At 42.6% G+C, this 24,509-nt stretch overlaps 1 protein-coding gene across 1 annotated transcript in view; it reads left to right on the forward strand.

Moving 5' to 3' along the window:
- The first annotated feature begins 3,735 nt into the window (after positions 1-3,735).
- The window catches only part of LOC124258754 (vacuolar protein sorting-associated protein 13B-like), an 84,733-nt gene continuing 63,959 nt past the window's right edge, over positions 3,736-24,509 (forward strand). The window contains 9 exon segments of the mRNA XM_046692836.1: positions 3,736-3,820; positions 4,506-5,487; positions 5,778-5,971; positions 11,713-11,866; positions 11,869-11,924; positions 12,562-12,793; positions 23,559-23,736; positions 23,907-23,929; positions 24,238-24,410. Coding sequence (XP_046548792.1) covers positions 4,551-5,487; positions 5,778-5,971; positions 11,713-11,866; positions 11,869-11,924; positions 12,562-12,793; positions 23,559-23,736; positions 23,907-23,929; positions 24,238-24,410 — 1,947 coding nt within the window. The 5' untranslated portion in view covers positions 3,736-3,820; positions 4,506-4,550.

Genomic DNA, 24,509 nt, shown 5'->3' on the forward strand with positions numbered 1-24,509 from the left:
ACGGTCCTGGCGACTAAAGAAACATAACCGGGGCAAAAGGGGGATTCGAACCCGTGATCAGAGCTTACTTGGACAGAGTGGAGACCCCACATGCCTTCATGTCTCCTCTTGGGTGCAAGAAATACGTTAAACACATTGGTTAGTGAAATGTTCACAGAACACGTCATCGGAGTTTCATGTGTGTTCAGAAACAAACACGTCAACAAGTTGAAGGGGCTTGTACCATAAACCTGTTGTTGCAGCTGTTGTAGATTTGTGTATAACACACAAAACAAGTAATATGTGTGTTCAACGTTTAACATGGCATTCTATACATTTGACCCCGTGAGGATTCTAGGGCAGAATGCAGTTCTCCAGTGAACGAAAGGTTTCATGCTTGTTGTTAGACTTATGACACCCGGTGGTTACAATGTGTGGGTTGCCTGATATGTGTTTAGAGTTGTGTCCCCCTGTGCACGTGGGTTACGTTTGGGTAAGTTTGCAGCACCATATTATTATGTAGTATACTGAGAAGAAATAGGACCTGTATTCCGACAGGAGTTCCTCTAACGTCAAGCTGAAACACGCCGTGGAGAAGCTGCAGTACAGTTCAAAACGACTCTAAACACTCACTAGGATAAACTTGCTGTTGGGAGGTATACTACACACGCAGGATGTGCTCTTTCACTCATGCATGCACGTGTACTGGGACAGTGAGTGGAAATAACACACGCATGCATCCAGTCATTCATCCACTCATGCACACACACGTCATCCTGGGACGCACAGTGCATGCACACACATCCATCCAACACGCACACACATGCATCACATACATACATCCATACATACATACATACATACACATACATACATACATACATACATACATACATCCATCCATCATACATACATACATACATACATACATACATACATACATACATACATACATACATACATACATACATACATACATACATACATACATACATACATACAATAAGTTATCAACGTACCACAACAGCAAAGGGCAACTCATAAACATGGCGCATGTACCATTTCAACGGTTTTATGTCTTCAATGGACAGGATAGGGGGACGTTTTCAGAAGGAATCTACTCTGGAAATTCGAACTTGGTCCATTTTGTTCAAACATTGTCTACGGAATATATGATTCAAAGCAAAAAGCATAGTCGACCTGTTTGGTGTAATTGGGCTCTCGCGCGATCTAAACGGAATGCATCCCGTGGAATCCACTCCGGCCGATCACTGTCGTAAACACCGAACACTTATACGTATGTGTGAAATTTATCGATTAATACTTTAGTAATATACATCACATGTGTTGGATTTTAACAAAATTAATGAATACCTGACTCTGTGAGAAACATAAGATATAACATTTATCGATTAAAACACAGGGATATGAGTATGTGTCGACCATTATAACGGCCATATGGTGAGTGAGTATATCAGCTACATCTGATGTTTCAGTTTGACGTGTGGAGAAAACATGACGCGGGGGTTAGATGTTGATCACTTCTACTGAAAAGAGGATTGCATCAATTAAAAAATAGATGCGTGATTGTTTCTGTTCTGACACAGAAGGATATGGTTGGTTGGTTGTTTTTTTAAATGAGCAATATTCCATCAATATGATCTAAATAGTAAAGCCTAGTCCGACAATCGAGGTGTTGACGTCAAAACATTCACGCAGCTGGGATACTGTGACATACAATGAACCGATTCGCTCAGCCAAACAAACCGATCCGTTTGTCGCCCCCTGAGACTATGGTTGTTAATGACCTATGTTCTTACCAGGGCCTGGTGGTAAAGCGTTCGCTCGTCACGCCGAAGGCCCGGGTTCGATCCCTACATGGGTACAATGTGTGAAACCCATTTCTGGTGTCCCCCGCCGTGATATTGCTAAAAGCGGCGTAAAAGCCAACTAAAACCAAACTCTCACTCAATCTCACCAGGCTGCTTTCTTGTTTAACGCCGCACTCAGCAATATTCCAGCTACATGGCGGCGGTCTGTAAATAATCGAGTCTGCACCAGACAATCCAGTGATCAACATCATTAGCATCGTTCTATGCAATTGGGATACGATTACATGTGTCAAAATAATTAAGCAAGTCTGAACCCGAACCCGTTAGTCGCCTCTTGCATGGGTTACTGGAGACCCGGATCTTCACGTGTGTTCTTACCAGGAATCTACACGGAATCTGGGATATAGGAATATAGCGACTGAATATATATAATAGTACATAGGGATATAACATGTATAACACAGTAATGTAATTCATCTCACTGAACATGTAATACTTGCATAACATACTCAATAAATAGCATAGTAGATAAACGCTTAGTCTCGGAAAACTCATCATTTTGAAAAATCAAAATACATGTAATTCCATTAAAATTGAAAACGAACCCCGGTGTGGGCGGTTCAGAATCTGAAGAAATCAAGACTTGCTTCGTTTCGGCCTTTAGGTCTCGGGAGAGTGCTGGGTGAAAGTGAAATATTGCGGTTCAGAGACCCTGAGACGGATTACTAGTATAGCACAAAGGAATTCAATACTGAAATATTCACGGAGGTGATATATCATGTATTGTTTGGGTATGATGCCACACCAGGACCGATAGATTTGGCTCTGGTATATAATGCATCACATAGTTGATATAACATCATCCAATTGTTGATAGGAAATATATCGCATAGTGGATAAGTCAGGCCTAGTTGATATAGTATAACATGTGTCGCAGACTTGTAAAACATATGACAAAGACGAGGGTAGCCTCGTGGTCAAAGCGTTCGCTCGTCACGCCGTAGACCCTGGTTCGATTCCTCTCAGGCGTACAGTGCGTGAAGCTCTTTTCCTGCGTCCCCCGCCGTGATATTGCTGTAATATTGCTAAAAGCGTCGTAAACCCATACTCTAACACTCAAACATACATACATCACATATTTTATATGACAGCGTCGCCATGTTCAGGTAACAGTCACCACAAACATATTTTTGTGTGGATATACATGTAATACAATGTTATAACTATTTCAGGGCGGTGAGGTAGCCTAGTGGTTTAAGCGTTCGCTCGTCACACCGAAAACCCGGGTTCGATGCCCCACATGGGTACAGTGTGAAGCCCGTTTTTCATTTTTCTGGTGTCCCACGCCGTGATATTGGTGGAATATTGCTAAAAGCGGCGTAAAACCTTACTCACTCACTTATAACTATTTCATATGTTATACATCATATATCACCCTATATCACGTATTTATAACATATTGGAATTTGTATACACTGAAACCCCGATAATCCGGTAGTAAGGTAACCGGACGACATCGTCCGGATTAGTGATATTTAAGATTACAGAACCCCGGGTTATGAACATATAGTTGTTTTGATCAGTGTCCTGGTGAATTAATTTCCAGACTACCTGGGTTTCACAGCAGTTTATAGGAAGCCATTGTTTATGGTATCGACGTGAATGTTCTGTTTATGACACACATATCAAACATTCAGAAAGCTAGTTGTAGCCTATACAGATGTAATAAAGTAGTACTAGTATTGTAGTTGGAGCAGTAGCAACAACAGTAGTTGTAGTTAGTCTTTGGTCAACGACAATATAGTAATGTGTATAAAGGCCAAAATTAGGATGAAAATTGCGCACGAAACAAGCAGTTGGTCCTACACGAGTTCTTTCCCCTTGGAAATGCGAGCGTCTGCTCTACTTCCGGGTGCGCGCGACAGATAAACATGGCGAGAAATGAGTTGGCAGAGAAGAATATTATTGGTGAAGATTTCATCCGTAATTCATTACGTTCCTAAGACAAGGTATGCATGACAGGATAGTATATTACTAAGTGTAAGATGAGTTGGGACTCTACAATCAATGCCCGTGTAACGATCGAAGTTGTAGATTCAGGAACTAGAGCTGCCTTATAAATAAAATTTGACTTCACGTTTAGTATATATGCCTTATTGTTATCTATTGCAGTGGCTGGTTAGGCCATATGCAAATGCATTTCTTCATATAAATAGGTGCATGCGCAGTATGTGAGTTGACAACATGACCAAAGTAGATAAATTGTTTACCGATAGCAATATCATCTTTTTGACAGGTACTTGTTTTAAAAAGCATATTATCCCTTGGATTATCATGTTTGTCATATATATATATATATATATATTTCATGTTAAAATAAAATTATTATTGCTTCGATGAAATCAGTTAGCAATTGTGGTTTACATACTTTTCATCAGAACTCATGATGAATTCAAATGCTTTTCAAAACTACTGTAATATGACTTTGAACATTCTGAAAAGTGCTTTGTTCTGCCATACATGATGTATGTCGTCTTGATATATGTGTTTGACAGTCTTCATGATCTTAGAATCAGTTAGAATCAATTTTAGCAATATCAAATATTAACAACTATGACAATGAATTACAAAAATTATTGTGAGAAATTGAAAAATTGTTTTTGAGTCATCTACAGCTTATCTAATTATGTTCAGATGATGTTTTGGATGGGAGATAGCTACTGAAGAAACAACATCATCATGTTCAAAATAGAGTCATATATTGCACCCTTGTTGATGGGGTATGTGGACAAGTATGTCAAACTCAGCCAGGAGGATTTCCAGGTTAGTTTGTGGGGAGGAGATGTGGTTCTCAACAACCTTGACCTCCGACTAGATGTCCTCCAAGATGTCCTACAACTGCCTGTCATGTTCAAGAGTGGACACATACATGAGCTCAGAATACATGTTCCTTGGACGAAGCTTGGATCTGAGCCAGTTGTCATAACAGTCAACACAATAGAGTGTATTCTCAAGGTCAGGGATACTGCTTATGGGGATTCCAACAGTGCCAAGTCAGGAGAATCTCAAAGGAAGGCATCACAGCAGGCTCGAGCAAGAATAAAACCCAAACGACCAGACCCTACAGACGAACTACCACCAGGCTACCTCCAAAGCTTGATGAATAGGATAGTAAACAATGTAAATATAATCATGAACAATCTCATAATCAAGTTTGTGGAGGATGACATTGTTCTATCTGTAAATGTCAAATCTGCTGAATGTTACGGAGCCGACATGAATTGGGACAGAGCGTTCGTTGACCTCACTGTATCTGATCTCGTTCTACGAAAAGTGATTAACTTTTGTGATCTAACAGTATGTCTGGACAAAACAAACACCAGTGGACGTATTGAGACATACCAGGAACCGATCTTATACCGGTGTTCCGTCTCTTGCCGACTCCATATGACTTACGATGGTATTAATGCCAAGCTGCCAAGAGTGACAAGATTCAATCTGAGCTGTGAGAAGCTGCACCTGTCCATCTCGGACACCCAGCTGCCCATGTTCCTGAGACTGCTGGAGCTTTGCATTGCACTGTATTACGGCACAGTAGACTTTGATGTGGAGAAAGAGGAGCAGGAACAGGAGCCGGACCAGCAGGAGGTAGCCAGGAGCAGTCCCAACAACTCAGGTATGTACAGTCAGCAATATTTCAGCAATATGATGTTAGTCTGTAATTATTAAGTTGACAACATGCTGTGTTGATTATTACTACTGTCACTTGTACACATGATAAATGTCATGTTCTGTGATGATGATGATGATGGTGATGATGATGGTGGTGGTGATGATGATGGTGGTGGTGATGATCATGAGGATGACAGTTGTGGTGGTGATGATCATGAGGATGACAATTGTGATGATGATGCTGATGACAATGATGATGATGATGATGATGATGATGATGTTTGGCTGATACAGAAACAACCCCTGAGTCTGAAGGGAGTCTGTCGGATACTGATGATGGGTGGATGAATTGGGCATGGTCCTTTGTGCCTCAGATACTCCCCACAGATGAAGAGCAGGAATATGATGAGAACAGACCCAGGGGGAAGCCCTCTCCCCCACTGTTGTCAATAGGATTCTACGTGCATCAGGCCTCCGTCACATTTAAGGTAGGCAGGTAGTCAGCATTACAGTAAACTATGATTTTATTTTTAATGAATGTGCTTATTACGAACTGATGGACATAACAAACTGTCCTTTTTCCTGGCCACTTGTATATTTTATTCAAACTGATGAGTGAGTGAGTTTATTTTCATACCACACTCAGCAATATTGCAGCTATTTGGTGGCTGTCTGTAAATAATCGAGTCTGGACCAGACAATCCTGTGATCAACAGCATGAGCATCGATCTACGTAGTTGGGATACAATGACGTCAACCATGTCAGTGAAGCCTGACCACCTGATCCCGTTAGTCGCCAACTACAGTTTTGACATGAGTGGTCCCTTTGAGCTGGTTGTATAACCGTAGTTTAGTGTATTATGTGTATTATAGCTAATTATTGGGAACAATAGTGTATTGAGGGAAAACAGCAATGTTTTCAGTTTTATCCTCGCCTTGATCATTTCAGTTGAGATCTGATTTTCAGTGGCTCACCATTACTAACTTCCCATGGCAGAGAATATTTATCCTGTCATCAAAATATTTAAACACCTTAGTGTATAGGATAAATCATGAACAAATTAATATGAAATAATATTTCTGCACTAACACTGTGTTTGCTTTTGAAACAGCTTTGAAATAATCACCGGCCGAAGGCCCAGCACCGGTTGTTATTGTGTCGGGCCTGCAGTTTCAGATATTTGCAGGCCCTTGTGGCCTTCAGTAAATTATCTGTCAATTTTGTTTTCAGCTGGAATCTTCCCATAATTTGTTTTCTTTATTAACGTTCGGGAATCATTCATGATCCATCATGTTACGAATACCAGACAGTTTCACTTCCTGGTATTTCAGCACTTTGAGCATAGGACTGTCGACACCAGTCTTTAACAAGTACATTAAAACCTTCTCTCTCCGCCATAGGCTTCGCTAACTGATTTTGTAGAAACCGTGTGAAACTGTGTACAGTGTAGTCTATTTTGATTTTATTGGTTTGATTTTAACAAAAGGGCCTGCAGATTTCATTCAGGGCCTGCAGATTTTAAAGCCTGCAGGCGGCAGCAGGCCCTGATGACCAACTGGCAAATTAAAGTATTGTATACACTGTTTTGAAAGAAAGAAAGAGGACCAAGTTTTGTTACTGTTTTATGCTGTACATGCCACATCATGATGCAGCCGTACAAATACGATAATGTGTACAGAATTGTCTCGTCTGTCATCACAATGATCAGTAATGTAAACTTGCAATTCTTTTTCAGAAGAAGTCCTCCTTGGGGTACATATTAGCATTAAAATGTCCATTTTAAATCCTAGGACAGTTGTAACTATATTTTTCAATAAAATATTTACAAAACAAAAAATTCGTTTTGTCTTATGAGACCACCATCTTTTGTTGTACAGGGCCCCACCTGACCCCTACAGCCAAGAGCAGGTAACTCTATATTAGCGTCTACCTCGTACCTCACTTTTCATGCTGCCGTTCTGTTGAATAGATGTGCGTGGTGTTCGTTTCGAGTTTGCTCTCCAACTGATACGATGAGTGTAAAAGAGTCTCAATCTGTATGTATGGTTCCTTTCTTTATGCACGGGCGTTAGATGGGCTTCATATGTTCATATTCTCACAACGATCAAGGATGTTCATAATAAGCGCCCTTACGTCAATATTCCTGTTATGTTATGTTGTGTTATGTTACACATACACATTTCATACGTTTATACACAACGTGGCTCATAGTGGCCGAGGTTGTGTTTTTGTTTTGTTTTTGTTTTTTGCCTGGGTTTCTGTGCCTCACGCGCATTCTTTCAGGCACGCAGATTTTATGTTTTTCACCAATCTGCTTCAGGCGGGGGATAATTTTTGATGAAAGGTTTCTAAGGAAATCCCTTTATCGTCCCCACGCCTACTCCTCCCCCACAAACAATGTTGCTACCCTAACGATTCATTTCGTACTTATAGCAGCAACGCAGATCGTCGGTGCACGCTCTTATCTCAGATGTGGTTTCCAGACTCCGAGAGGAGATTGGTACCGAGTCTATGGGTAGAGATTACACTGGCGCATCTTTTGGGTGAGGTCCCGACCCGTGCTCCGGCTCCGGGAAGGGTCCGACCTCCCGGGGACGATCGGACCCGAGCTTCGGCTCAGGGGACGCTCTGAACCTGGGGACTAGCACCGACCCGGGCTTCGGCCTCGGTAGGGCGCAGATCCCCGGTGCCGGTAGCTCAGGTCTCATCCTGATGTCTATCGACGCCCAGGCCAGGAGGCTGTAGAGTGTGACGGAGCTACCGAGCTGCCGATCGCCTCGACGCTCCGAGGTCTGCCTGTGTACACCAGGGGAACCCTGCATTGCCAGGCTACTCCCATGTGTCTCGGGACCGGGGTTCGGACTAGCACCAACCTGGGCTTCGGCCCCTGTATGGAGCAGATCCCCGGCGCTGTTAACATCAGGTCTTGCCCTGATGTCTATCGACGCCCTGGCCAAGAGGCTGTTGAGTGTGACGGAGCTACCGATCACTTCGACGCACCGAGGTCTAACCTCCCGACCTGAGCACTTATATATATATATATTATAAATGTATATCTATGGGTATTTATATAGCGCTATAGGCTATGTTTGACTATATGCTCAGTGAGCTTTTGGAGACAGTACTGGGGGAACCCTGATTTATCAGGCTACTCCTACGTGTCTCGGGATTGGGGTTCGGTCTAGAACCGCAGAGCTTTGGCTCCGCGGATGCTCTGAACCCCGAAGCACCGACCCGGGCTTCGGCACTGGTAGGGCGCAGTTTCCCAGCGCCGGTAGTTCAGGTCTCGGCCTGATGTCGATGCTTTGACCAAGAAGCTATCGAGTGTGCCGGGTGTGTCGGTCACCTCGACGCTCCGAGGTCTGTCTGAGTGCTTGGGATACCCTGATTTATCAGGCTACTGCCATGTACCTCGAAACCGGGGTTCAGGCTCATACAGTGTACAAGTTGATTTGAGCTTCGGCTCTTTTCGCTACTTTGAACTTAACACTGAGTAGGTTCGTTCCTGAGGCAAGTGCGAGATAGAATGTGTTGCCTCAGGTGTTGTCCGTGTCAAATACCCCGAACCGTTAGAGTTCGCCTCCCAGAGGGAAGCCTGCTTCCAGCAAGGCATCCGGGGCAAGGCCTCACACTCTACCGTCAGTCTGCTGTTGTTTCCCCTTAACAGCTCAACGAGCTGTATGCTCCACTCGCCGCATCTATCAGCTCTGCTGAGGGAGCTGGTGGAAAGGGGCAAGAGTGCCGGTGATTTTTCATCTGAAGGAGGTCAACTCTCATCTGGCTAGGGACTGCATTGTAGCTGTGCCAGCCAAATGATGAGGGTGGTTATGGGCCTATGGCGACCGGGACTGTTTCGAGGAATACGGAAGTCTGTCGAGCTTCTCGTTAATCCCTCAGGTGCCCAGGCACCGGCAAACGTTATGTTGCCGACTGCAGGGGTTTACTGTATTCTGCTACAAACCCCGGTAGAAGTGTGACAGGCCAGTGTCTGCTTCCCGTAAGGCGGCGAAAATACTCCGTGCCGAGATCCAGTCTCTGCTGGGCAAGGCAACCATCGAGGTGGTTTCCAATGGTCAGTAAAATGTGGGGTTTGACTCCGTATATTTCCTTGTTGCCATTAAGAACGGAATGTTCAGACGCATTCTCATCTGAGAGCTGAACAAGTTAATAGAGGTACTGTCCTTCAAAATGGAGACACCGCGCTCATGGTGATATCATCTGTCGAGATAGGGGATTGGTGCACGTCAATCGACCTCGAGGTCGCGTACCACCTTGTCTATTGCACCCTGATTTCAAGATTTACCTTCGGTTCTTCTTAGACGGGACGTGCTACCAGTTTCGTGTGCTCCCCTTAGGCTATGATACGGCGCCAAGGGTGTTCACGAAATTGAGGTTTATTACAGCCCAGATAGCCAGATCGCAGCTAGTGCCGGTGTTGTCACCCGTACCTAGGCGACTGGCTCATCGGGGTTTTAGAATAACAGTTGAGTCTGGGAACCTCACGATCAGTGTTGATCACTCTTACTTAAAGTGTACTGAATTGTCAACCTCACGCTTCTGTCGATCAGTGTTGATCACTCTTACTTAAAGTGTACTGAATTGTCAACCTCACGGTTCTGTCGCTTCTTTGGAGCCGCAGAAGGCCTTCATTCGCCATTATCGACTTGATTAAATTGCATTCTAAGGATCATGCACGGTTCGGTCTTCGGTTCTCTCCAGTGGAGAGTGTCCTGCCACCCTGACCAAATTAGTAACTGGTCATTGGTATCGGTTCTGTGTTCAATGTCGACATATGGTTCATATCACTACATCGTACAAGCCTTACCACCATTTTGGGTTGGGTCGGTTTGGGTGTACATACCGCCCCACGCCCTCTTCACTTAAGGCAAGAGAGGGCAGGGCCGGTTTTGAACGCTATAACCAGTCATATGCTGTTAACCCGCCTTGCGACGGAATTGGGTACGAACCCCCACGGTCACTGTTTGGTATGCCTCTCTTCAAGCTGCATGTCACATGACCAGGTTAGTGTAATAGTGAGCCAACACATGTTTGGCTACGCCACTAATAAGGGGATTTTGTACGCTATCAGTTTTTCCCTCTTCCCAAGACTTTGGTATTCGGAGTCTGTGTTAATCAGCACTTTGGGTAATGGTGGTTTACACTTACCCTCCTCACGGCGAGCCGCTTTGGGGGGTGTTTTATCCTGCTTTTCACTCGCATACAATGCATAGCGTTTGTACTGCCTCGATTTCAGTAAGTTTTAGCGAGACTAATAATTTCTCTGGGTTTTATCGAGGTCCCGCAAGCCCTCTTCCAAACAGGAGGGGTGCATTCGAGCATTAGTTTGCAGTACTTATTAACTCGACTTGGTTATTGGCTTTAAGCGTTTTTACTTTCCCTTCCTGATACCTCTCGCCACTTCTCTGGTTTGGGCTATTAAGGTTGGGAGTTGTTTCGGCATGTCCCCATACATTACTTTCCATTGTAATGGTTGGGTGTGGGGTTTTATGTCATAATTGATTTGAGCCAATTGACGTATTAGCTTGGGCTCTCTATTTCCCCTAGCCATGCGCCCGCCCCGACTGATTGACATGAGCTGTCAGGTAAGTGTGTTTTTCTATTTCTGTATTGGTTGTAGATTTCACTCCTCCACAGGTTTAGTTGTTGCCAGACAGAATGCCACTCCCTGGTCTCAAATATCTTTGGGAGTTTGTCTTATGCTTATATGTACCCCAAGGAGGACTTCTGATGAAAAGAATTATACAAACCTGTAGAGGTTATGAATTCTTTGAAGAAAGTCCTCCTTGGGATATCTCCACCACCACCATCTCGGGTCTGATAATGCTCAGCATGAAAAGTGAGGTAATGAGGTAGACGGCGCAGAGTTACCTGCTCTTGGCTGTAGGGTGTCCGGTGGGGCCCTGTAGGGTTGGTCTCACAAGACAAAACAAGTTTTTTGTTTTGTAAATATTTTATTGAAAAATATAGTTACAACTGTCTTAGGATTTAAAATGGACATTTTAATGCTTATATGTACCCCAAGGAGGACTTTCTTCAAATTCATAACCTCTACAGGTTTGTATAAATTTGATTACGATTCCAGACTTTTTGTAACATCCTATTGATTATGCTGACACGAGCGTGTAAAAGATATTTCTAAAACTGAAATTATGTTCAGGTTGCAGTGTCATTATCACAGGTTGCATATACAAAAATAATGTCTTGCAGTTAACGGAGAAGGTGAAGGAGTCTTCTAGCCAGTACGCCTCCACAGGGAGAATCAACTACCATCCTTTCCTGTATCTGGACTCCGAGGGCCTCTCTTCTGATATTCTGATGCATGGGATCACCTTCTTCGATGCGCAGTGTGGTGTCACTACGCTGCGGTATCCTCCACGGGCATGTGCATCTGTGGGGCCAAGGACGAGGGTGATCCGAGGGTATGTAGGACACTGCTTTGTTACAGCTGCAACAGTTGGTCTTGGTTAACATTTACTCATGTTTAGCTTCAAGATGGAGTCAAGCTTGACAGTCTTCAGTATGTCATGCATGTAAGAGCTGAGTATGATGTGGATCTTGAGGTCAAGCTATGTGAGTAACTGAGTGTGTGAATATGGTTTTCACGACACTTTCAGCAATATTCCAAGGAAAGGAACTCCTACAATGTGACTCATCTACTAGTCTACAGTATTTCCAGGTGAATGGGAAAACTGATTATCTGTGTCGAAATATGAGTAACTCATGACAGTTGTGTGATCTGATTTGGTTTATGCAGACACATGATATGAATTTATCATTACGGTTTCACAAGTTTCAGTTCGATGGAATGTATTTTAAAGATTTTCATTGTGTCCTCTTTGCTGGAACTCGAACAACTTGGAGGTGACAAGTAAATGTCATCATATCAGATACAACGACGTATATGTCCATTCAGACTTTCCAAGATGGTTTCCAAGATGCCAGTCAGGCAGCATGATTGTTTCCTCACTTTCGTTTATCCAGCCGATGCCATATAGCTGGCATATTGCTGAGTGCGGCATAAAACTAAACTCACTCACTCACACTTCTTTTATCCAGAGCATGGTGCTGCTACAGGCAGGAGAGTCACTGAACAACAAGACTGTGGTGAACTACATCAGTCAGTCCCTGTTTGACCCCAAGTCAGCCGAGAACCAGGGTCAGGCTGCGGAGTTTGTCAGCGATGGAGAGAAACACATGGAGCGATACACGGAGCAGTTTGGTCTGCAGAAGTATGGAGCATTCTGGTTTGACTATCTGTACTTCATGACAGACATGGAGCCCAAGCACTGTAAGTTGACCTGCATTTTTTTATGGTTGCCATGGTAAAAGTGAGGACAGAATATGTAGCACTGGATAGATATAATGATGAAATGTGTTGGCAGACGGCCATTATGCCACACAAATGTGGAAGATAGCTTAAGATAAAGTACTTTAGTTGTAACCAGGAAAGAATCTTGGACCTTCCTTAATTCTGACACCGATTAGGTTTGTTGTACCTTTGTAGTGCTGGAATTGAATGTTTACATCTCTCTTGTAGAAATGTTACCTGAGGAAATATATAGATCTCTACCTTTTTCATAAAAATACAAAGTTTTCCTTATCCTGACTCATACTATGTGGTTCTTTTCTCCGTAAAGAAATACACTCATTGATAGACCGTCAAAGTTGACTGTCTGCATAAGAACTTATTTTTCTTATCCTGACTCATGCTTATTTGTTTGTCTTCTTCTTCTGGCGAACCTAATTGGAACACTTGTATCTCCCAATTGAAGTTCCTTCAATAAAGAATCACTCATTAGTACTCACCACGAGTTACCTCCCTTCTGTAAGCGGGGAGCGAGGGCCACCCAAGCCCATGTGCCTCACTCTCTCCTTCTTAAGCCCAGTGAGCTGGACGTGAGAGCCTGTGTCTCCCAACACACTATATCCTTTAATTATATTTAGTTAGTTCCTCTTATACGTTAGTATAGAGGTAGTACTAGTATAATTATTCAATTTGTAATTGATAATTAATTGTGTTTCTGCTGTTTTATTCCGCGGTTCGTCGTGTTTCTTCAGTAGGCTACATTAATGAAAAATTGCACAGAATGTTATAAACACGTTATTCTGATACCGATCCACATTTAAAATGCCCTAGTTGCATTACTCCATGTTCCTTTGATTCTCGTTGTAAAATTTTGTATCAATTTACCTATCTCTGCCTTTGACAAATATTTATGTTCCGTTTATAGACGGAAGGCAGATAAATCCCGTAAACAGAATTCAAACATGGCTAATAGATCGCATAAATTAATTTCATGTCAACTGTTGACTGAGGACACGCCACCAGCTGGTGGCATGCCTGAAGTTTCCCTCGGCGGATAAGCGTGGGACGTGATCCGCTATGTCCAAGAAGCGACCTGCATCTCAAGAGCTGCCGTCTTCTCAGTCCAAGTCGAGGGAAACCATCCATATCATCTCGCGTACACTCGCGTACACCAAGATCTACACCTTCATATCTAAAGGGAAGTCAACAAAATCTAATAATTTTGCCTCTGATATCTTACCAGTTACAGAATTAGCATTATATGATGATGATATGCCAAATTATCATTCCAGAAGTTCGATGCACAAGAAAGCGGCCCGCTTCTGCGATCGTCACCTCAGCGCCAGATGAACACACAACTGGAGATGCCGACTCTATCTCCAGGAAATTTTATCTGAGGGTCCCGTCACCTCTGCAGAGAGACATCCTCATCAACGTGAGACGCTTCAGGACGTGACTTGATCAACCACATAATGAGGGTGATGGAAGACTGCCTCTGCTTAGAGGCCTCAGAGCCACGGGCCTCAGAGCCCACCCCATATTAAGTCATACAGGGCCTCAGAGCCCGCCCTTTGGCTTCAGCTGTAGGGCCTCTGGAGCATCCATAGCGCGCCTCAGCTGAAGGGCAACCCTGCCCGGGTGAGCTCTTTGCATAAGGTATCCCAGGCTGCCTCCGTGAAGGAGCCAGAGCCTCACCTTTTGCAAGAAGCCCATGCGGAAGGAGCGCTTCGCCGAGCACGCACCTTGTCATGCATCGAAGGGCGTCCAGCGAAACGCCATATGTCGGATCGGACACTGACTCAGACATTGGCGTGGGACGCCGAAGGCTAAGTGGTTCTACATCGCCTAGAAGGCGATCGGCGTAGCCCTCAACGCCGGAGAAGTCCAGAGCGTCTGCGAAGCCATCACCGCTCACGAAGCCCCACAATCTCAGCGAAGGATGTCTTCTCCAAAGGTCTACATACACTAGCCACTCGTCAGTCCGTTCTCCTCAGTCCTCACATAGATCTTCTTACAGATCGAGGGACTCGACATACTGACCATACGTCAGAGGAGGACGATGGTATCATTTTCTCAGAGGCTGAGATAAGGCATTGGATGGTAAGCGAATTACAACTGGCCTCTCCCTCTAAGAACGAGGATACAGCCCAAACTTACCTGATGTTAGATGATGATGTAGATCATATCACCGTGCCTCCTATGGATCCTATCGCGGCCGTTCCTGCTAAACTGGATACAGCCTACTCCAAATCTGCTAAAACTCAACTTACCCATTTACCATTCTTCAATGCCAAGAGTTTTATGGACATAATATGGAGCCCTTTTCAAGACTCAGGAGATTGATGAAAACTTTAAACTTATCAGTGATTCCAAGTCCAGAAGTTATAGGGTAGACGATCGTAGTAAGATGGCCCAGTTAGATACCATTTCCAGAAGGATGTTCTTTGGACTCAACAGATCTAGGACTGTTAAGCTAAACTCTCATCACCAAGTTCAAGAACTCCACGGATGAGGAAGACAGGATGATCTATTCAGCTCTACTTATGCAGAAAAAGATCAACAATTCCTTACAGACCATCTTTCAGCACTTACTGAAACTACTACCATGACACGTCGGCAAGGATTACTAGCCTCCTGCTCTTGGAATAAACAATTCACAGAGCCCCTATACACAGCTCCATGGTCTTCACCCTTACTGTTTGGTGGCAACATTAACAAGGTCTCCAAGGAAGTATCAAAGATTCTAGAGAAGTACTCATGATTAAATCTATGGATACATTAAGCGCCGCGCCTTTAAACAATCAGCACAGAGGTACTCGGGCAAGTCCAAGTTTTCAGGGCTACAGAGAGCACGGATAAGAAATTAGCGGCCGTTAATAATCCCAAGGATTCCTTTAAATTAAGCCCGTATAACAAGTTCAGAGGAGGATCAGCTAGAGGCAGATCATCCAGAGGTGCCCGATGGATTTAAACGATGAAAGTCAGGTTTGGAGCGACTGGAGTCTTTCCACCCCCAGTCAGTCCCAGTACAACCTTCTCAAGTGGGTGGGCGTCTACAACTACACTGGGAAAACTGGGGAATACTTCAAGATCCGTGATGTATCCAACATCCTTCAGTAACGGATATCGATCTACAACTCAAGGCCAAGCCACTGTTAACAGTCAACCCACCAGGGTTCAAGGTTCATCTGGCACAAATTCCGATGTTAAGAGAAACAGTTCAGTCTCTACTAAACAAACAGGCCTTAGAAGTTCGCGCATCAGCAAAACATCATACCAGGTTTCTACTCCCCAGTTTTCCTAGTGCCGAAAAAGAATTCCAAAGAGAAGTATCGTCTCATTTTACAACATGAGCACATTCAACAGAGAATTTCTATATGTAAACCACCAGCGTTTCAAGCATGATACATTTATAGTGTTTCCCCCAGGATAATGAAAGGGCAGGGTAGACTCAGAGAAAAAAGGGCACTTTAAAACTCAAAAGGGCATTCAGAAAACAAAAAGGCACAACAATTAAGGGTTCAGTAATTTACTGTGGCTGACATCAGTTGATGCAAGTTCATAAATTATTTGTTCATATTCTTCTCTTCTTTCGTGCCAAGAACTTGGCCACACACGTCCTCAAGTCAATGTCAGTAGATGACTTAGCATTCATGCTGACCATAAGTTGCTTGGTGCAGTTATTCACTTTCAGCCTGTTCCTATGGTCTGTCACAATGAGTTTTACCCTGGAGAAGACTCTCTCAACCTCTGATGTCGAAAGGATCACTGTAGCATGGATACTCAGGAGCTTCACAATGTTTGGGTAGAGGTCTCCCAGTTGGGGCTTGAGGCTTGTCAGAGTCTTCAAGATGGTGGATGGTGAACATGTGTCAACTTCCTCAGCAAAGAGTTCCTTGACCTGACTCCACTCAAGCTGTGTTTTATCAACATCCAGGTCAAAGTGCTCAGCCAGTTCTGTAATCTGCAAAATTTGAATATTATGTCAATATATGAATGTGCAAAAGCCAGTTTTGAATAGTACAAGTTGGTTTTCATTTCTTACATTTACCTTTATCAATATCAAAGTTGTTATATTTTACAAAATCAGTTTGAGTGAATTTATTTCCAATACCTCAGCATCACCATGGAATGTCAGGAATGAAGAGTCTCCAGCCTTCCTCAGATCCAGTGCAGATAGGCTTGTCAGGATGGGGTGACCTTCATTCTCTCCTCCAGGTTCTCTATCAGTTTATCCAAGAACAGAGTCTTTGACCTTGAGACATCTGTTCTCCTGCTATCACTTTTCTCCAGGTTATACTGCTCTCCAAGTTGATCCACGCGGGAGAGGTATGGACCAGGTTTGTCCTTCATCTTTTTCAAAGATGCCAAGCAACTTCTCATCTGAGGCTCAACAACACTTAAGTCTAGATCTCTCCTCTCAAACATCTTTGTCAATCCTGACAGGAGTGAACAGGCGTCACACAGAAGCAAGATGAAATAGAACTTGTGGTAGGACATGAGCTGTTTGTACAGACCTTGGCAGTCACACTCTGTTTGTCACCAGCCAGCTTGTCATTCCCCATACCAACTGCATTCTCAAGGTCAGCAAGGATTGCAGGATAGCTTCTCCTGACAGCATGAACAGCTTTTTCATGACTCAGCCATCGAGTGTGGACAGCCTTTTTGATTGTCACATTACATGTGTCTGTGTCATCTGCAGTGTTTTCCATTTCTCTGGTCAATGTCTGCATCTGCTCAAGGCTCTTGGATCTTACAGTACTGTAATGATAGTACTTAAAAAGTCCCATTAGCATTTCATCAACTGATTCGATTTCAGTCACTGATTTGAAGGCTGAACTAACAGCCAGTTGCAGTCTATGGTTCACACAGTGGACATCAACCAAAGCAGGATTGTCTCTCTTCAGTTGAGCAACTACTCCATTCCTTTTGCCTGTCATAACAGCTGGACCATCACTTGCAAAACAGGTCATTTTATTCTGGTCCAAGTCAGTCTCGTGTAGATAGTCCTTCACATTCTCTACAATAGTGTCTGCCGTTCCATTAGGAATTTCAGCATCCTGGAGAAATGCAAGTTTCGCCTCTCCATTTTCCAGATAGCATTACAGAATGCAAGGTGTTTTCTGGTTGACACATCTGTGTGATTCGTCAAAGCATCAAGCCAAATGAATTGCTCTCTCTCATCTTCTGTAGGACTTGTTCTTCTACCACCTCAGCCTGACATTCAAGAAATTCCTGAACTGTTTTATGTCCAGTGTACGTGGCATTCTTTCCATGGTTCAGTTTGGCTATATTGGGAGCACCAAGTTCAGCACACAAGTCTATGAGAGGTCCAAACAATGTCGTATGTGGCAAATTGTGCTTGATCAAAAAGAACAAAACTTTCTGTGCATCTACCAGTGATGGCGTTTCCTGCTCAGAATAACTATGAAATATGTCATGAATGGACACAGCATCATCCTTTTCAAGTTTGACTGCTTCCTGGTGCATTTGAGAGTTCTCATGCAAAGTAATTTTGTCCAGTCTTACGGTTTGACATCCAACTTGTGTCCAAACCATGGATCCATTTTCGTCCTTTCACATTCCACTTAGTGCAAACAGAACAAAACATCATGCAGCTTGTTTCACCCTCCTCGTTTCGCATCCTCAGCGTATTTTAGCCATGAGGCGACCTTGTTTCCACTTGGTATCGAAGACAAGCTTGTGACCTGCATCTTTCTTCTTCTGAGGAGCTGGGTCACTGGATGACAACCGGCTTGTCGATGTCATAGCTAACAAGCTCGGAATCTTCTACATCGGGCCTGAAATACACATACAAGTCAGTTTATTTCCAGACAAAATTTATTGTATTTTGTAAATTGGTAATAAGAAAACATCCTTTGAATATTAAGAAAATAAGAATAGTAAAAATACCCAATGAAAGTAATTTTTCACACACAGAAAAAACATTTCAGTTGAGGATAAATTAGTTTAAAATATCAGATAAATATACACAAAAGTTTGGAACAATTATTTTTAGTATTGAAAATCTTTAAGACTAGATATGGAGACAGGTAAAAATTGCCTTTGTTTATTGTAGACACCTTATCCACCACAAAATCTACGAACTTCAAAGAAAAAAAATAATTTAGTATCTCTACCGATATTTTAGAATATGAAAAACTACATGTATGCAGTGCAAAAAATACACTTAGATACGTTCAGAAATAGACATGTTTGAAGTGGCTTCGATTCCTGTATCTATTTAGGTGTGGAATTATTACTTGATAATCGTACATTTACAAAGAGTAAATAAAATTTCAACAGATATACCCAAGCGCAAATATTTACTATAGCAAGCGAGAGGGTTTTGTGTATATCTAGAAAATCGAAATAAAAATACGTGCTTCGAAGATTTCTTTCAGAAGCGAGGTCGACTAAACAAGAAGAATTAAAAGTACAAAAACATATTAGAATCTATTCACAATCGTAATATTAGAGAGGATAACAATCACGGTGTGTTTTAAATACTTGAGACAAGCATTGAAATGGAAAAGGAAAGAAAAAAACTTGAATAATCTGAAGTGATCATGTCGATATGGCTTCCCTTTGTTTCATTAAGTTTTATTTTCTCCTCACAAAAGACTAAAATAAGATATGGGCGTAAAGTATTTACAGCAAATGTTCTTAAACATAACAGAGAGAGAGAATGAGCATGTTTAATTAGCTATAAAGAGATCACATGAACCTAGATTATTGCTGGAAATGTTTTCTAATTTTGCCTTATCGGTTCAAAATGGCGGAAGTCATTGTCAAGTCGTACCTGTTTGGCCTTGAAGAAATCAAGGAGTCGTCGACACTTCCTCACTTCAGCCTTCACAGCTTCTTCTCTTTTCCTCTTTGTTCTTTCTTTGGTTGGCATTGTGAATCAGAATGCAAATGAACAAAGCAAGCGCCATGGCTTAAATAGGTAGTTTTATTGCACAACAAAAACATCGGGAAGGAGCTAACTCCTGCCTTTGTTAAAATCCGAGGAAAATATTGGATTTTTCAAAGGGCAGATATATCTGGCGATTCAAAAGGGCAAAGCTAAATGAAAGGGCAGAGCTAAATAAAAGGGCAGGAAGCTAAATAAAAGGGCAGGCTGCGCCCTGCCAAATATGCCTGGGGGAAACACTATAGGCAGCCCGGTATACAGGTGGATCCAGATCCACGAAAGCGTCTCAGACTACAGCTGAACTTTACAATCAAGCTACTAGCGCATAGTTAGGCTGGTTAGTAAATCTACTCAAGTCGGACCTAGAGCCCACGCAGGATCTGCAGTTTCTAGGTATACGATTCCTTACAGCGCAGAATCGTATGGTAGTCCCGGAGGACAGATGGATCAAGATACAACAACTGATCCCCCAAGCCCTACTCTCTCCGTTACCACTACGTCAGTGGCAGAGGCTACTGGGACTACTCACATCAGCTCAAGACTTGACACTCAGAGGCAGGCTTCAATTACGTCCATTACAAGTCCTCATCAATGCCCATCTCGAGGACCCTCTACCGTTCAGTCTACCAGATTACATCAAACCACATCTACTCTGGTGGACCAAGAGATTGAATGTTTGCGCAGGCGTCTCCTTAGTAGAGCCGGAATCGAAAACACATCTCTACGTGGACGCGTCACTAAAAGGTTGGGAGCCCACCTTACGGCAGGACAAGCGTCAGGCCTATGAGCATTCAAGAGAGCTTATGTCACATAAATCTGCTAGAGATGCAAGCAGTCATAAACGCCATAGGTCACTGGAGCAACCTATTACAGAACGCTCAGTTAATGATTCACACAGACAACTCAACAGTGGCGCTTTTATGTGAACAAACAAGGGTCAACAAGATCACTGAATCTTCTCACTCGATGTTTCAAGACTGTTCGATGAAATTGGAAGCAGTCTAAACATACGATATCAAAGCCTGCCACATTCCAGGAGCAAAGAATGTGTTAGCAGACGCTCTCTCTCGGCCGCACCAAGCGTGTCAAGGACACAGAATGGATGCTCCACAGAGATATTCAATCAGATAATCATGGAAATAGGATCTCCTCTGATAGACCTATTTGCCCAATTCGATTCAACAATCAACTGACAACCTTCGTGATCGCCAGTGCCAGATCCGTTGGCTTGGGCAGCGGACTAAGCATATCATGGGCGGGACTAAATGCGTGACGCTTTCCCCGGCCCATGTTAATCCCCACAAGTCTTGCTAAAAATCAGTCAAGCGAAGAGCCTCGATCTGATTTTGGTCATGCTTTACTGGCCAGCCGAGCGTGGTTTCCAGACCTCATACTAGGAATCGGAAAACCAGTACTTCAGCTCCCACTCACGCTCCAATCTACTGATACATCCGCGACACCAAACAAGTGCACAAAACACCAGAAGCATTCCGACTTTCACGTGTGGATTGTATCAAGGCATGTTTGAATAAGAGAGGTTATTCCACCAGAGTGGTGGGCGGTCACGCTTGCACTACGTAACTCTACCAGTAACTTATCGATGACAAATGGCTCAGATTTGTCAATTATGCTGCTAAGAAAGGATTTTTCAGCCAGATTTGCTACACATCCTCAAGTGGCAGATTTCTTATGTTTCCTCACGTCAAACTAAGAATCTAAAAGGATCTACACTGTCCACTTATCTTGCAGCCATAAGTTCAGTCATAACAATGAGAACGGGCGTCCAAATTGACTAAAAACACCAGAGTTACTTCGCCTTTGTTACGCGTGCCTTTCGATTGGAAGATCAGAAACGGAAGTTTCCAGCCAGCCTGGGATCTAAATGTGGTACTTCAACACCTCACAAGTGAGGCTTACACGAGCCATTGTTATCTGCGTCATATGAATCATTGACCCACAAACCTTATTCCTGCTAAGCGTTAGCCACTGCGCCAGGATGTCTGAAATTCACGCTTTGGATTCTGAGAGAACACGATTTGGCGATATTCATAACATCGGCTCATCTGGGACCAGCTGGGATTTTATAGCCGAAAAATCAACTACCAGGTCAACCAGACAGGTTGTTCCATGTCCCAGCTCTCTCATCCATACTTGGACCGCAGGATCTGATGGACTTACCACTTTGCCCTGTACGTGCACTGAAAATATATCTCCAAAGATCCAAGCAAAGTAGAGGGAAATTCAAAGATTGTTTATCCCTATATCTACCGCCTCACAGACAGAAGTGTAAGCCCACTACCATTTCTATTTGGATCAGAACTGTCATACTAAGAGCCTACAAGGCAGATGGACTGGACCCTCCAAGTGCTACTAATCCCTCACAAAATTAGAGCACTAGCTTCAACTTTGGCTTTACATGGAAATTGCTCATTGAATACCATCATGGAGGGATGTTTTGGAGATCCGATATGGTGTTTGCCAACTACTATTTGAGAGATATCACCACCAAAGGATGTCTCAGGTATCCACCATTTAGGTCCCATGGTCCTCGCTCAACAGTTGACAGTTCCACGGAGAAGATAAGTCTATCTTGTTGATTTTATAACTTATCTGATAACAGTACTAATAGCTACATGCTATCTATATATATTTGCTTAAGTTAAAATATTATCTTAAGCTCAAGTACTATGATTTATATCATAATATATATATACCTACAACTCTTACGAAGTTTCTACTATTATATATATGTTCAGCTTAAGTTCTTCTCCTTAAGCTCAGTCATATGTTCATTTCATAACATGTATAAGTTAACAAACTGTCAGTAGTTGGTTACTATTATTACTACAGCTAGCTATCTTTATACCTTAAGCACAATTCTGTTATAGCTTATATATATACATATTGTAAGCTTACTACTTTAGTTCTTATAAAAGTATTCATTATAAACTATCAACAGTTTATGCTATCACATTAATGGCCTTAGCTTAATTAATGTTCTATATACTTTTATTATATGCAGTAAATTGTAATAACCTTCTTTAAAGGCAGCTGTTACATTAACAGCAGGAATTCAGTTCAGTGCCTTCATGAAGTTCCCATAACGGTTATTACAATCATATCACTTCAAATCACTAATTAGTAAAATCCAAAGTATATATAATCCCACCTCCTAATCCGTAGGATTCTACAAACAAATAAGCATGAGTCAGGATAAGAAAAAAATATGAAATTTTTAGAGTAAAAAATTAATATTTTTATACTTATCCTGACTCATGAATAAACCCTCCCGTCCTCCCACTTAACACTTTGGATTTCTCGGGGAAAAAAGTGTTGGGCTCAAAGTAAAAAGGAGAGAGTGAGGCACATGGGCTTGGAGTGAAGCCCTCGTTCAGCTTACAGAAGGGGAGGTAACTTCGTGGTGAGTACTAATGAGTGATTCTTTATTGAAGGGAACTTCAATTGGGAGATACAAGTGTTCCACTAGGTTAAGCCAGAAGAAGAAGACAAGCAAATAAGCATGAGTCAGGATAAGTATAAAATATTAATTTTACTCTAAAAATTTCATATTTAGAAGAGTCGGTTTCTGAGCAAGGTTGGAGAATGTGTTCGAGTCAGATATTTTACTTTTCTCATTGAACATAACACAGAATGTGTCCATCATATCTCGGGTTCATGTAGAGAGGAGCAAATAGTATGAGAGTCAGGATAAGTGGAAAATAACAACTTTACTCTAAACATTACTCGTCTGTCTCTGTCATGCAAAGTTCGTAATCTTTGTTACGCTCATCTTCTTTGACTAAATATCTGGGTCTGATGTTTTGTTCAAAGCAGCAGGAAGTAAGTCATCTGTGACAGAGGATGGACATGAGGCTCTGTTCTTCCACGAGACATCCATCATGAAGATTCTGATTGGTCCATGTCACCTGAATGTCAGCTCGACCTTGTATCACCGCGTGGAGAAGTTCCTGCACTGTGCCTGGGATCATCAGTATCAGCCCTATACATCGTAAAATCCAAATCTTGTAAGTACTGTTGTCGTTTGAGCACCAGAGGCCTCTTTTACAAAGAGATCATTATTATGTGACAGTTTAAAAGTTTATGTTAGAGGATAGGAAAAGTAATGGTCTTTGGGTCTTATTATTACCTGAATCATGGATTAACCTGTGTTGAAATTAGGAAAAGTCGAGAAGAAATACCTGGTACATTGGGGTTTCCACATAGTTCCACGTAATGATTGTTATAACCTTCTGTATCACTGAACCGTTCTGATCTCAAAGCTTGTTGTAGATAACAATGTATTTCTGAAATGATCCACAACCATTTAAGTCTGTACATAGGCATTTCCATCATATAAGGCTGTTTTGCTTGAGTTTTGGTCTTTTGTTCCTATTGTTTTCCTCCACAATGTTACAATGTGTGAAGCCTATTTATGGTGTCCCATTTATTGCTGTAATATTACCCAAAACAGTGTCAATATCACTCACTCATATTACTTCAGTGATGACAGATGAAGATCGTCCTGAAGCCACGGAGGAACAGATCAAAGCAATGGAGGATTTCATACCCACTCGCACCATGCACGTGATATTGATACAGCCGTCCATGACGCTGCTGGCAGCTGAGCATGCTCAGTGTGATGTTTCCAGGAAGAGCTACCGTCCAGCACAGAAGAAGGGAAAGGTAAACATCTCTTCTTACGTTGAACACATTGATAATCTTTAACTTGCTGCAGTACCTCTATGCTTCACTGAAGATCACACAATGATGCATGTCTGCATG

This window comes from Haliotis rubra, unplaced genomic scaffold, assembly GCF_003918875.1.
Source record: "Haliotis rubra isolate DU_JTF1 unplaced genomic scaffold, ASM391887v1 Scf70, whole genome shotgun sequence".
Taxonomy (NCBI): domain Eukaryota; kingdom Metazoa; phylum Mollusca; class Gastropoda; order Lepetellida; family Haliotidae; genus Haliotis; species Haliotis rubra.